At 36.8% G+C, this 15,809-nt stretch overlaps 1 protein-coding gene across 2 annotated transcripts; it reads right to left on the bottom strand.

Annotated features, from left to right (window-relative positions):
• Nucleotides 1-505: 505 nt before the first annotated feature.
• Nucleotides 506-12,663, bottom strand: slc2a1a (solute carrier family 2 member 1a). 2 transcript variants are annotated; one of them, XM_073875199.1, is made up of 10 exons: nt 12,392-12,663; nt 9,516-9,611; nt 6,602-6,762; nt 6,266-6,506; nt 5,488-5,650; nt 3,519-3,706; nt 3,322-3,421; nt 3,128-3,231; nt 2,840-3,046; nt 506-2,759 (listed from the first exon to the last, which is right to left on the bottom strand). In XM_073875199.1, the coding sequence occupies exons 1-10, from the start codon at nt 12,407-12,409 to the stop codon at nt 2,571-2,573; spliced, it is 1,467 nt and encodes a 488-aa protein (XP_073731300.1). In that variant the 5' UTR covers nt 12,410-12,663; the 3' UTR covers nt 506-2,570. The 2 variants fall into 2 exon arrangements, with proteins under 2 accessions (XP_073731300.1, XP_073731299.1); XM_073875198.1 differs by lacking the exon at nt 12,392-12,663 and adding an exon at nt 10,938-11,066.
• Between the last annotated feature and the right edge of the window lie 3,146 nt (nt 12,664-15,809).

Genomic DNA, 15,809 nt, shown 5'->3' with positions numbered 1-15,809 from the left:
AAGATATTATGCCTCAATCAGAATTAGACACGCAAACATAATGTTCTGTTAGTTAATCTTGACATAATCCTTGGTAAAGTCACAGTTCAAGTATCAATGAACACATATCTGACACCATAAAAATGTCTCCAATATTCAGTTCTGACCCTATTATGCCCCATAATGCACTCTTTTCAAAAATTTCCAACCATACTCTAAAAAATGCTGGGTTGTTTTTGGACCGGGGCTGGGTCACTGTTGGACGGAGCACGCTGCCGGGTTGAGGTGGCCCAGCTGCTGGGTTGTTTTGGCCCAACTGCTGGGTTGTTTCAACATCGTTGATTGACAATAGCCCAGCAGTTGGGTTAAAACAACCCAGCAGTTGGGTCATTTTAACCCGGCAGTGTGTTCTGTCCAATAGTGACCCAGCCCTGGGTTAAAAACAACCCAGCATTTTTTAGAGTTGGGCTAAAGACAACCCAGCATTTTTAGAGCATGTTGACTGGCCAATAGAAAATATTTCTTAAAATTGCAAGTGCAAAAGAAACCCTGTATCCTTAAGATGAATTTAGCAATTGAATGCTAAATCATTCAAATGATTTTGTAGTACACAAATATATAAAAACCTTCCATATGTCAATGTATATGCATGTGAACATGCCGAAAAGAACACACTATATAGTCATTATTATTATTATTAGACTATTCAGCATTTCAGAATGATAAAAACAAAATTAATAAACAGTCACTATAGGACGCACTGTGAGCAATAAATGGAAAGTTCCCGTGTGTTTGCCCTGCTCTTGAATATCTTTACTGTATCAATACTAAAATACTGCCTCTACACTGTAAAAAAATTGGTTTAACTTAAAAAAAGTAAGTTACCTGGTTGCCTTAAAAATATTAGTTGACAACAATCTTATATTTTTTAGTTGAATGAACTCAAAATATTAGGGGAACCATGTAACTTACTTTTTTCAAATTGAACCAACACATTTTTTTTTACAGTGCATCATATTACACTGTATACTGGACACTGTTAAAATATATAAAACTAGTATAAGTATTTACTAATCTGTAGTATGGTAGACTGCTGGCACAACCATTTTGTATTGATTAAAATTCAACATTCAAAAAACAATTAGGTTGCTGTTTTTTAAAGAACTCTTTTGCTCTCTCTCCCTCTCTTTCTTGCACTTTCTCTCTCTCGCTTTTAGTCTCTCTTGCTTTTTCTCTCTCGCTTTCTCACTCTGTCTCTCTCTCTCACTCTCTCTCCTCTATATAAAGTTAAGAGTGCAATCATATGGATACTACATTAAAGGTGCAGTGTGTAGATTTTTAGCGGCATCTAGCGCTGAGCTTGCGAATTGCAACCATTGGCTCAGTCCACCACTCACCCCTCCCTTCTGAAGCACATAGAGAAACGATAGCCCCCACAGGAAAACATGTCATGAGTCCCTTTCACACATACAGTCTTTACTGGTAATTTACTGGTAAATTGCAGTTAACATGTCATGTGTGAACAGAACCTTTCCGGTAAATCAGTGCTCCCAATTTACCAGTAAGACAGGTTGTAAGATTAACGGTAATTTACCGGTAAGCGCTGTGTGTGAACGAAAAATATAGCATTACCGGCATTTAGATGACGTCAGACCGCGCTGACAGATCGGGCGGGCCAATCAGAAAGTTTTTTATACAGGTGACGCGGTTTCCCCCAGACTGTTTACGGACGTTTCCACATACATGTTGCTTAAAAGTCGAGCACACCTGAAGTTAACATCCACATTGCTTCACCAAAGTTGTTTAAAACAGCTTACCATGCAATTGCCAAATTGCCGACGTCCTTGGCACACCATCTGTGAAGCCTAATGTGCAAACGCGCAGGTTTCGTTTGACGCCGCCTAACGCAATGTTGTTTGGTCACGAGCAACTTCGCGACCGTTTGCCACAGATGTGAAAACAACAAAATACGGACCGTGGATATTAAGTCATAACCCGCCATTGTTTACAAATACGACACGGACGGAGCTCGCCGGCCGCGCGCCACAGGTAACTTCCGCTTTCTCTCCGAGTTTACCGGTATTTTGATACTGATGTGTGAATGATGTCTTACTGGTAAAAAGACGGAACGTCACGTGAATGTGTGAACAGCACATTTTTGTATTTACTGGTAAATTCATTCTGGTAAATTCATGGTAATTTACCAGAATTACTGTGTGAAAGAGGCTATTGTCTCAGACAACAAAACGTGCTCTGTAGAGCAGTTTGTCCATTTAAGGCTACTCTAGAAACATGGCAGCGCAAAATGGCAACTTCCATGTAAGGGGATATGTAATGTTGATATATGACTGATAATATAAACATAACGTTTCATTATGCAAAGTATTTTTACACCACTGAAAATATAGTTATGTATATAGTATTCAAGAAATCCTCCTAAAATGTACACATTGCACCTTTAAATCTCCTGCATTCAAAGTATGAATAATATGACAGCATGCCACTGTGAACATACCCACTGTTCGATACTCAAGGACTGTCACTTGGTTAGTGATAGCATTAATGTATAATTTATTATTATAACATAGAGCTTAAAGTTGGGAGTCTGCCCCCAGTGCGTTCAGATCATCTCGATTATATTTATCTGTCCCATGGCGGAAGCTTGCGGAGATCTCATCAAACGTCCGGCCCTTTGTCTCCGGGACCTTAAAGTAGGTGAAGACGAAGAAGATCAGCAGCAGAACGGTGAAGATGATGAAAACATATGGGCCTGTCAGTTGCTGTCGAGGGAGGAATAAAAATGTGAACGTTCTGTAAAAAATAGTATAAAATGAACGAATATAATCTTGTATATTCGTACCTCAACATACTGGAAGCACATTCCCACCAAGAAATTGGCACACCAGTTTGAGAATCCAGCTACGGCGATGGCAGACGGCCGTGGGCCTTGACTAAAGAGTTCTGCCACAATGAACCACGGGATAGGGCCTGGACCGATCTCGAAGAATGCCACGAAACTAAAGATGGCTGCAATGCTGACGTATGACATCCACTGCACTTGTTTTATGAAGAAAGGTTAAATAATAGTGAATATATACATTATGGTATACACTTAAAGGAATAATAATAACAGTACAGTACATACTATTAGTGCCATAGCAATAGTCATTAAAACAGAAGACACAGCCATTCCCATCAGTCCAATGAGATGAAGTGATCTTCTACCAGCCCGCTCCACTATGAAGAGCGACATAACAGGGACACAAGCATTATCAACCTTTAAACTCATTTAAAGTTACTGTAAATGCAAGGACAAATACTGTATGCTTTCACTCACCGACACAACTGTGAATGCTGTGTTCACAACTCCAGCACCAATGGTGGCATAGACGGGCTCAGACACTCCTGCATCCTCAAATATACCAGTAGAGTAATAAAAAACCTGAAAAAGACAACCGCTTATAACATTGATAACTTTGTATTCTTTATAACTTGATGGAAGAATAGATAGACAGATTACTTGTTAAAGAAAAACGTACAGCATTGATTCCCGAGAACTGTTGGGAGAGTTGTAGCATGATGGCAATGAAGATGGGTTGACGGTAAAGAGACGATCGGAAGAGCTCGGGGATGGTGACCTTCTTTTCCCTCATCATCTGCCTGCCCTCCTCCCTCATCTCATTCAAGTCTTCACCCACATCTTCAGTTCCACGTAGCTTCTTCAGCGCTGCGGAGATGATCAGAGATAGTCAGGCTGAAAGTTCATGTATGTGAGCAATTTTTATCAGGCTCTTATGTTTAGGTTCAGCCTTATTTTCACAAATGTCACTTTAGTAATTTACTTTCTAACATCGCAAGTACATGCAAAAAAATATTCAGTCACTTTTCACTGTTCTTTACGAATAAAATGCTCACAAATCTAATACATTCAGTAAACCTCATTTAACCAGGTAAAAACTCGGTTATGCAATTCTTCTTTTGTGCACTTAGAGGACTTTGCTTTAATATGTGCGTCTTTGCATTTAAACTGTTAAGCAATTGAAAATGTGAACTTTGCCGGAAAAACGTGCCGCGTTAACAAATCAGGAGCTTGCTCTGGTAGTGATGTGATTACAGAAAGCGAGCGAAGTCGCAGAAGCCCCATGATGCGAATTTCCGCATGAATGTCTCAATAACTACAATTTCACGTGCGACTTTCACAGGTGAATAAAGTGAGTAAACTCAAAATTTTCAAGGGCAAATTAGACGCGGTAGACGCGAATTTGACGCCTCATACGCGGCTGGTGTGAATCCACACTAAGGGGCCAGTCACACCAAAAGCGCTTTAAACGCTTGCAAATGCAAGGCGCAAGCGCACTGCCTTTTTTAAAAAAAGAGCAGTGCGACGCGGCTTTTCATATTGCTAAGCAACCACCGAGTCAGCTGTCTTGTCAATCAAATATTGAAGCATGAGCGCTCTTTTGCTGTTAACTGTCATATTTGCAGAAACTTTGAAAAGAGGGCGCTTGCTCTGACCTTGTTTGAGGGTGAGAGGTGCACAAACACGCAGGAGAGAGTGAGCGAGTGGAGTCCGGTTCTTCAAAACAACTGTAAACTTCCCTCACCACAACGTAAGGCCCGCCTCTTCTCTTATTCGATTGGACAATGGAAAAACGCGAATAACGTCGGGTACTTCTCAGCTCTCAGCGCTCCCTCAAAAGCACGTGCTGCGGCTGGCGGCAAAAACCACAAGGCGCTCGGCGCGCATAAACAGCGTGCAAACGCACCCTACCCATAGAATATCATTCAAAAAAAGCGCCTGCAACTGCCATAAACGCTTTTGGTGTGATTAGCCCTTTAGAGTGTAGATTTCACTCAATAGTGTGAGGTGACGCCTAACCGTGGGTTCACACCAGCCGCGTTTGAGGCATCAAATTTGCATCTACCGCATCTAGTTTGCCCCTTGAAAAGTTTGAGTTTACTCGCTTCATTCACGCATGTGAAATTCTAGTTATCGAGACATTCACGCGGAAATTCACATCATAGGAGGGCTTCTGCAACTCCGCTCGCTTCTGTAATCCTGTCACTACTAGAGCAAGCTCCTGATTGGTTAACGCGGCGCAATTTTCCGCCAAAGTTCAAAATTTTCAACCCATTCTTGCGAACTAGACACGCAAATGAGGTAGAGTCGTGTCTACCGTGCTACACGCCTCATTTGCGCCGCGAGACCTCCAGACGAGCGTCAACGGGTCTTTACATTGACTTAACATTGAAATCACTCGCACTTGATGCCTCTACCGCGGCTGGTCTGAACGCAGCATGAAAAGGATTCTGCCAACAAAGTAGTATTTCTGAATGGTCTGAGACCAAAATTAAGCGGATTTTAAGCAAAATTATTTGATGTACGTATAATACGTGATGAGAGCATTTGTCAATATCATTATCTCATTTTTGACGGATGTGGCGTTTAGTGGCTTTTGTATCTGAGCTCTATAGTGGTTTGCCATAAAATGCTTTGGTGTAACTCACCACTCTTGGCTTTGGCCTCCTCATTCTGGTTGATAAGTAGGTAACGTGGGCTCTCAGGGCAGAAAGGTAACAGGGCACATTGCAGGAGGGCTGGGATAAAAGTGAAGCCCAGCAGAAAGGGCCACATTGTAGAGTTCCCCATGATTTCTTTAATGCCAAAGATCTACAGAACAAAGTGAACGATTCGATGAAACAAAAACAGAAGAAAGATCAATGACAAAGTCCTAATAATTGTTAAAGGAACACTCCACTTTTTTTTAAAATAGGCTCATTTTCCAGCTTCCCTAGAGTTAAACATGTTATTTTCACTGTTTCTAATTCATTCAGCCGACCTCCGGGTCTGGCTTTTAGAAAAGCTTAGCATAATCCATTGAATCTGATTAGACCATTAGCATCACACTCAAAAATGACCAAAGAGTTTCGATATTTTTCCTTTTTAAAACGTGACTCTTCTGTAGTGACATTGTGTACTAAGACCGACGGAAAATTCAAAGTTGTGATTTTCTAGGCAGATATGGCTAGGAACTATACTCTCATTCTGGCGTAATTCTTTTGACTTTGCTGCCGTAACATGGCTGCAGCAGGCATAGTGATATTACGCAGCACCCGAAAATAATCCCCTTGTTAACTTTCAATAGCAGGGGACTATTTTCGGGCACTACGTAATATCATTGCACCTGCTGCAACTCTAGGGGAGCTGGAAAATGAGCCTATTTTTTTCAAAAAAATTGGAGTGTCCCTTCAAATATGCTTTATAGTACATAAAACATAATGTCACCTGTGCCATGAGGATGCCAATAACAATGCCCAGCTGGTGAAGAGTTCCCAGCGCCCCCCGTAATGAAGTTGGGGAAATTTCTCCCACATACATTGGTACAAAGCCTGTGGACAGGCCAGAGTACAGACCCACAATGAAGCGTCCGATTATGAGCATCTCCCAAGATTCGGCCAGTTTGGAGAAGCCCATAAAAGCAGCGGCTATGAAGGCCAGGACATTTACAATGAGCATTGAATTCCTCCTGTTTACAGATCAAAAAAGATCAAAAGTTTAAGGACACGTGACATCAGCATACAAGTGTTGTTTACTTGTTGTGCTCAAATTAAGTGACATTACCTGCCGAATCGGTTTACAAACAGACCGACTGAGAAGGAGCCGAAGATGCCGCCTACAGAGAAGATAGCCACTGATACGGACCATAGTGTTGTTAGCGTGCCTGACGGTATGAACTCTGAATATCTCTTATTCCATGTTTCATTTAAGAAGTTCTCAATGATCTATGAAAGAAAACAAAATACACGACAGAACACATGACACAAGACTTATTGGGTAAGCATAAAAGAAATCTTCAGGGAGATGAAGACTATGAACAGAGGGATTTTCTCCAGCAGGGAGGAGATTTCCATACTGCAATGTGTTTTTTTTTTGTGGCATCTATCGGTGAGATTGCGAACAAAGCTCACCCCCAATTTTGAAATGCATAGAGACAATGTAGGGATGAAACGCTCTGCAGAACAGTTTGTCCGTTTAGGGCTACTATAGAAACATGACAGCGACTTTCATGTAAGGGGACATAAAAATATACACAATACAGTTCGGTACCTAAAACTACACCACTGATATTACAGTTACATTAATTAATGTTAGTTAGCTAATAAAGTTACTTTTAAAAGTTTCACATTGCACCTTTACATAAATAGAGAAACAATAACAGATTCACATGATACTACTGCTGTTCTCTTGTCATTCCCACAAAAGTGCTCAGCTCACAAACTATAATCTTAAAATGCACTTTACAGCAATGCTGTCCTAGATAACTCCTTGACCCTTTTATCCCATTACACCTATACAACTTAAGCAGCTTGATTTACACTCTGTTTATAGAATTACCTCAAGAAACATGTATGTGAGAGATTAACCCAAAACCCAATTTTAGGTGATTACTGTATGATTGTTGTTTATTACATTTAACGCAACATCATTCGCCTGTCTATATTATCTTGAACAGTCTTAAAGTGCTTTACGATTTTATCTAACGTTAAATCACAAAACAATATGACTTTAACTGGATTTATACAGGCAGTGTCACATATGTTCAGTTACTGCATTTCCATTTGATCACAAAAAGTACTTTTCACAACCATTGTTCTGACTATACACTGTAAAAATGTCCTTTAAAAAACGGACAAAGTACTGTATAAATATAACGGAATTTTCCGTATTTATGTTTTACAGGCGTTTTACCTGTTTTTTTAATAACACATTGCATTGGGTGCAATAACCCCTGCTGCAATTTTCTAAACATTTCTAAACATGGATGATGTTTAACTTCTAAACAACTGCTGTCAGAACAAGATACAAATGCTCAACTCTTCCAGCATCCACACATGTGATTTAGTAGACAAATCTTCTTTCTGATATGACGTGAATGGATATTTACCACAAAATGTATCACATTAAATCTACAGTTTGTGTTTGTTTTAGATTCTTTTGAAGTCACCATTATGGTGATTAGTGTTCGCTTTAGTTAAGCATTTGTCCCTTGACCTTCACTAAACTAACGCTGCTCTTTTAGCAATTACAACAGTTTTTTTTGCTTTTAGCAATTGCAACTTGTTGCTTGAGGGAGGAGAAAAGTCTATCATGTCATCTAAGCTTGGTTGTTTTTATGTTATGCTGCCAAACATTTAAATATGAAATGATAAAATAAGAATAAAGAACTGAAATGTATAAGAGTGACACTCTATGCTGATCTAAAAAGACACTGTATTGAATAAGATTTCTGCAGTTGTGTTTTTTTGCATCAGAAAGACATCAACACTTTGGATACAAATCTCAACAATGGTAAGTAAATGGTTTTCTACAATCCTGGTACCAGCATGCATTGCGGGCATGAAGCTTTGTTGTTGATTGTCACCATTGTTGCGTTTCATGGGCGGATTGAAGTGTGCCTAAAGGCTACGGACAATGTTCTGTAAATCTACGGACAATGTTTTGTAAATCTACAGAATTTTCAGTTTTTGAATAAAAGGAAATGTCTGTTAACATAACGGAGAAAGTACCGGTAATTTTCTGCCAGGACATTATCCGTTTTTTTACGGATTGTATTTTTACTAAACTTTACTAATGTTTGACAGAAAATCATTGACAGCTTAAAATGAGACACAGAATCGGAACAGAAAATATAAACCCAATTATCTAAAATTATAAACTTTAAAATATAAAACAAATATAAAAAAATAATTTCTTATACGCTAAATAGTGACCTTATTTAACTTAAAGCAGGTGAAATAAAACAAAACAAATGCTTTTATTAAGTCCCAGTACACTTTTTCATTGTTAATTTCTTAATGCCCATAACGGTAGCTTGACACAGTAAATGTGGGTTTTATGTGGCTCTTCTCAGAGGTATATTTTGTGCCCTTTAATGGTATGGAAAAATGTCATCATACTTCTCTTCACAAGAGTTTCTAACAATAAGTGCCTATCTATAGTTAGAGAGCCCTTCACATTTGAATCAGCACTCTGTATCTTAACAGGCTATACCAGGAGGAGGATTTGTACTGCATGTTGACAGCAACGGTAATCCAATATTAGCTGTATTACATAATCAACATATTTACATTAACATTACCATAAAAATGACAAAAGACCCAGTTACTGAAGTGCTCTGTTAATATAAATAAATAAATAAATAAATAAATTGGGGGCGTGAGTTTTGACATTTTTTGAAAATACATTAATTTATCAAATTCTGTGTAATTAAACCCAAGAAAAACAAGGCTAACCAACAGCAATACATTGTATCATTAAATGTTTTGTTAACCGTAAATTCTAAGTTTGAGATTGTCTTATGTCATGAATTGTCTTGGGGGGGTAAAAGGGAAGCACATACAGTACACAAGAGGGGGACGCACGCCGAAAATTTTGAGGACCACTGCAATATGCTAATTTAAAACTGTTTATATGCTCATTGCTCATGTGTCATGTTTGTGTAAGGTGTAGTATACAGTAAGTTGTAATAGTTTACCTTCTGAGGTGCATTGATGACTCCTGTGTTGTATCCAAACTGCAGTGATCCAATTACAGCTGTACCAACAGCCATCAACAACTGGGGCGTTATTTGCTGTAAGAGTACAGGAACAACAATTTAGCTTTGTTTTAATTTGCCTTTTAATTTTATAATAATACATCTTTAGTTATAGTCAATTTTACACCATACTTTGCTGATGAATGACTGTATGAATTCATGCTATATAAAAACTCATTAACAGCATTACTACTTCACAACACAACATTTTTAAATCAGACTAAACACAGGGTAACATAAAGGTTTGCAATTTTTCATTCGATACAATAGTTAAATACAGCAAATGAACAAACTGTAAGACATCAAATATTTTGCAATGTAGTATAATTATTTTGATACATCATAGTACATGTAAACAATAGTTTAGTTCATTCTACAGGAATGTAGATCCATTATGAGATTATCTGAGCCACTAATGCTGAAATATGCTAAACATGTAAAATGCTAAAAAAAAGAAAAGAAAACCTTGTTGCTTAAAGTTGCCAAATTTAATCCCATCAGATTTGGGGGCACACACACAAACTACTTCAGGCTCTTACGTAACACTCTTAAGAGGCCTTCAAAGACAATGCTGGTGAAGATAAGTTAAGTACTGGCACGTATGTCAGATTAACTGTACTAAATGTGACTATACTACACCTTGTATGTGCTTCTAAGCATTCTTACTGTAAATAAAATATATGTTAATTGATAATAAATAGAGTAATGGTCATATGTGTTTACTTAAAGCGTAAACACATTTTTACTGTCTTACTGACTTATAAATTAATTGAATTTCAATATTATGATATATAAAAACATCGCAGGTCATAACTGATGTAAGTATGTAAGAATGTATGTATGTAAGAATAAAAAATTGGAAATATGTATACATTATTCTGGAAATAAAATTTTAAGCCTTTTATATAGTAGATAGCAAAAAACTGTTATTATTAAGACCTAAGAATGTTACGTCAGTGGTCTTATAATAGTATTTTAATCTGGTTTCCTATCTACTGCAGGGCATCTGGGTATTTGCAGACATTCCCTTCTCCCCGCCAAGCTGCAGATGCCACAAATTAACAGATGCTGTAGGAAATGATTTAACTCTGGGGCAATGGCTCCCCCTGTTGACCATGGTCTGTACTGCTCTGACAAGACACTATCACACATTAAAGCATGTGTTTACATCTTAAGCCTTGTTAAAATCGTGTAACACAGCTTATACAGGATAATACAAATAATGAATTATGGCTATAATGATAAAGCACTTAACTCATGTGCATTTGACATACCAGATATCTATGGCCTGAAGTAAATATGCAGAAATAAAAAACAAACTCATCTGTTCACAGTAGAGAAAATATTAAAGGTATAGTTCACCCAAAAAAGAAAAGTGTGTCTTTTCTCATCCTCATGTTGTTCTAAACCTGTATGAATTTCTTTTTTTCTGATGAACACAAAAGCAGACAGCTGATTGAAACAATTGACTTCCATAGCAGAAAACAATTATCATGGAAGTATTGTGATAAAAATGAAGAAGATATTTTGATAAATATTAATAAGCACACAATTGAATTCAATCGTATTTGTTTACTGCAAGATCCACTAAGTTGAGTAAAGGAATCTGAAATAAGTTCAGATTTGAAAGGGTTTGCATCAGCCCATTTTTTAATAATAATGATTAGTGGTCTAATAGTTACCTTTTTTAATAATAATAAACAACCTAAAAGTTTATAAAGTAAATTTGCATGTATTTATCAAGCAAATGCAAAAAATTTGGCTTAATTGGAGTATGATGCTTATAGATTGTAAGATCAAACCAAGTGAACACACACATTCCTTGTATATTTTAAGGCATATTTTAAATGCGTGTTAAAAATGCATTGGATTATATAATCTGGAAGATAATAAATAAATAATGGACCATTCAGAACTAAAAACAGGTGATCCATAAAAAATGACTTTCATTTGAACAAGGATCTCTCCATGAAGCACTGTATCAATTCTTACACAAAGCTTTGTGTCCATTCTTCCAGTGACCTTAACTAACCTGCAGCTGTCCAAATCTTTTGTTTAGAGAAGGCTATGATAGTTTTTACAGACACTATCTTTCTCCCTTTTATCACTTCCCTTAATAGCAAACAAGTCAGAAGTATGCCAATTATTTAATTATTTAGCTTTCTACTGAAAATCTGTAGGTCACATTTCAATGTTTAATCACATACTGTATGTATATAAGTTATTCGTATGTGTAAACTTAGATATGTGTACTATGCATGTTGAAAGCTAGTTGCTTTGAATAAAAGTCTGCGACATCATATAAATAAATAAAAACACAGTTTTAATCATAAGACAATAGTGTTGAGAATGAAATTGTTAAGCTTCATTGCTAAATTAGATTTTTGTGGTTGCACAATTTTATTAATAATGGGGACGAATCTATACATTTTATATCAGTATGTGTCTCAGGGATCGAACCAATGACCTGTGCGATGCTAACGTGATGCACTGCTTCAGGAACACAGTTTTCTGGAATTTTGACAGTCAGACAAAATACATTTATCATTTGTTCATTTTTCAAAGGTAACTGTTTAAAAAACTTTTCTAAAAGAAACATCTTCATATTTAACCTTTCATTGTGAATGCGCGCCTTAATTATATATCGACATATACATATATCGACTTATAATTATATATATATGCTATATTTATAATATTATTATAAAACTTTATATAAAGTAAACAACGTAAACATTTATAATTAAATGGGTGTCGTTTGCTAAACGGTGACGTAGAGAGGTAAGAAATAGTTTAAGTAAGCTAAACTGCATTACCTTTTTATTGGAGTCCATGGTGGCAGATTGAATAACAAAAAATAAAATAAAAAGGTATTTCTTCCCTTTTCTGTTTTGTAAAAATGTGGTCTTAAAGTCCGCCTAACATAAAAGCATATTAAAAAATCGCCTTAAAAAAATCTGAATTCCAACTAATTTAATATCCACAAAAAAACGGCACTGTTCATCTAGATAAAAAGTCCTCATTCCTTCATGGTTGTTATATTGTTGTTTCAGCATCAGGTGCACTCATAATACTGCCATCGATAGAGTGAAGCGGTTAATATAAATTCTCTAACGCGGTTTCTGATTGGTTGTTGCCTGGTTACGTCTTACAGTATGTGGATGTGTAAGCAAGCATGTCTGGACCATGCGCAACCATTGGCTGCACGTATTCAATAGTGTGACGTCGTTGTGTTTCGCTTTTAATCTTTGTAATCTGCTAAATCCTTAGTGCGTGATTTATATTTGCACAACATTGCCTCATGCTGATAAAATAATCGTTTTCGAGTTTATTAGTCCTAAGCGGAAGTAATAAGACTATTTATTTCAACCAGGTTATATTTTTGATTAAAGGAAACTTTTAGAAAATTAAACTAAGCAGAAGTTAAATAGTTTACCAATAGTTGAAAAAATTAGCTATATATTTATATATACGTGAAATTAGGCTATATTAAATCATGTTAATGTCAATCAATGTCCATCAATCTAAAAAATAAAGAAATACATTTGTAATGAAATTGCATTTAAAAAGTTGTCTATCCGGCAGTACCTTGCTTTGTCGTTGTTTAATCTTTTAGACCACATATCCCTAGTCTTTGTTCATCACAGTAGGAAAGTGTCCGGCAAAATTGTTCTGGTGCATTGTCTTCTTTTTACGTAAGCCATTCAAAAAAAAAAGAGTATTGTTGACATTGGTTCCTCAAGATAAAATAAATTTTCTTTGATAGGCATTGTAAACAATAACAGACAAATGGATCAAAGAATGGGTGGGTTTGGTGGGTGTCTGTACGTTGGTATTGTTCAGTAAATCAAAGATATGTCCATGCCATGACTTATTTCCTGCCTTGTGACATAGTGAGGAAAAACACATCTCTACTTCTTGGAGTTTTAAAGATACACTTTTTTTGGTCGCCTGCATCCTTTAATGATATATCCTATCCCCTGAGACAGAAATCAACTGAAACGGGAATTTATGAAGACACATTAATGAATATCCTTAGTCCACACGTTGTGATTACTGCCTCCAGTGCACACACACTTATCTTTCTGCTATTTCCAGACTTATCAATGAAAGGCGTTGTGCGCATGACTGGGATTGCCAACACTTATAACCTGACAGAAGTGGATCAAAGCCTGATAAAATAAAGGTCAATTATTTTAAGCAAAGGCGGAGTGTATTGCAATACAGACAACAGTTGGAATTAGTCAAATATTAAAAGTTAGTTTGTTTGAAACATAATTCTTTTTGTAAAATTTACATCAGTCATAATGAAAATGTTGGAATGTTTGTCATTTATTTCATACATCACATAATTCACAGGATTAATAGTATAGCCATAATTTGTTCCTGTAAATGATGATAATGTTTATGGACATGATACCATAATCCTCCAGTCAAGTGACCCCTGACCTTTCTGACCCTGTTGACTGCGTCCACAACACCCAAGTTACCTTTGCATGACTGGAAATGTAATCCTATCTCAGCTTTGTGAGTTTTAGTTACACTTTCAATGCCAATGCACTCATCTGATCACAAGTGTCTTTTATCACTGTAGTCTTGTTCACTGACAGAAAAAAAATGGTCCCTAGCTGTCACTGGGGCGGTTCCCTTTCAAGAAGTATACATCTGCCCCTTAAGAGTTCATATTAGTACCTCAGAAATGCATAATGGTACCAAAGAGTGCATATAGTACAGGTACATACATATTGGTACTAAATGTAGACTTATCTGTTCCTAAATGATACTTATTAGTCGGGTACTGCCATAGTGACAGCTTAGGACCATTTTTCTGACAGTGTTGATAATTTTAAAAAAAAGGGTTGCAGGATTTCTATGTGAATAATGCGAATAATTTCTATCTGTATAATTTGTCATGATCTCAGGTGTTCATATTTAAAACTGTTTTGGGGTTGGCCAGTACATAAAGTTCAACCAGGGACAGCCAGCTCTGATCAAGCTAGCATCCACCACTTGCTCTTTTGTTTCCATCTCCATTATCCACCCTGACAGTATTATTTAGACTCATGGCACTGAATGAAAGAGCACCTTCTTGTGGAATAAATGGAAAGTTTCACACTAATGACAGAACATTAGGACACAGACTAATAAAAGAGGCCCCTTCCAACCCTTTCTTTCATGAGGTCCAATTAGAGTTCAGTCCGGTCTAGCCTGTGGAATCTGTGAAACAGATAATGAACCCCTTACAATGCATTCACTTGGAGGCCGCATGAGCACCGAATGCCACTGTGCAATGGGCAGAAATCCACAACTTTGTATATTGGTTGCCTGGAACAGTGGCACAACTTTAGTGGTACAATAGAAAGTCTAATGAAGTGTTTTCTGTTATGGACTATGGACCGAAGGATTTGGATTAGGGTTCGAACATAAATCCCTTTGAATATGGGATTACAGTAAACTTTCTTTTAGTAGAGTCTTAAATTTGCGACCATGTGCTGATACATGGTGCTTGGTAAAAGTGAAAGGTCAAAGATATGCTATCAGTGTTACAAGTCAGTAAACAATATTTTTCTTGCAATTTAATTGAACACTTTTAATGTTAATATGTTTTAGGTGCTTCAAATGAAGACCAGTAGATTAGGATTTGGTATCTAAACTTTAAAAATGCTGGGTTGTTTCAACCCATGGCTGCGTTAAATGAACCTAAAAGTCTATATTTAACCCAACAATGGTTTAAAGCAACCCAGCATTTTTTTGATTCTATAGTATATATAAAAAACATAAAATAAGTGTATTGGAAATGTCTAAAAGAAACATAATAAAATATTTCACTTCTATCTTTTTTTTCTTTCCTCTGGGTGGGACTGTTTGATAGAGGAAGTACGCAACACAGGAGAAATAATCTGCCCCCATCTATTGTTATAGAGAGCGCCTCTCCATGTAGGCACTGAGCTACAGTTTCTTATTTAGAGGAATAATATTTTGTAAAAGAACCCTGCTGAGAAAAGTGAACAGAGAACAAAGAAAAAAAAAAACTGTACAAATACATGCTTGGACCTCCCGTGAGGCTGGGGAATAACTGGTGGTGACTACAAGACAATGTTTGTTCTTCCTTTTGGTAAGCATAAATGCAAAAATCACTGTCATTTACATCATTATAGACTAAACAACTCTTCATGTGACTAACACAGTCAGAAAAAATAACAAGAAGATAGGATTTCTAACTACAAATATGAC

This window comes from Misgurnus anguillicaudatus, chromosome 13 (genome assembly GCF_027580225.2).
Source record: "Misgurnus anguillicaudatus chromosome 13, ASM2758022v2, whole genome shotgun sequence".
In the NCBI taxonomy this organism is placed as follows: domain Eukaryota; kingdom Metazoa; phylum Chordata; class Actinopteri; order Cypriniformes; family Cobitidae; genus Misgurnus; species Misgurnus anguillicaudatus.
This window is presented reverse-complemented; position numbering and strand designations above follow the sequence as displayed.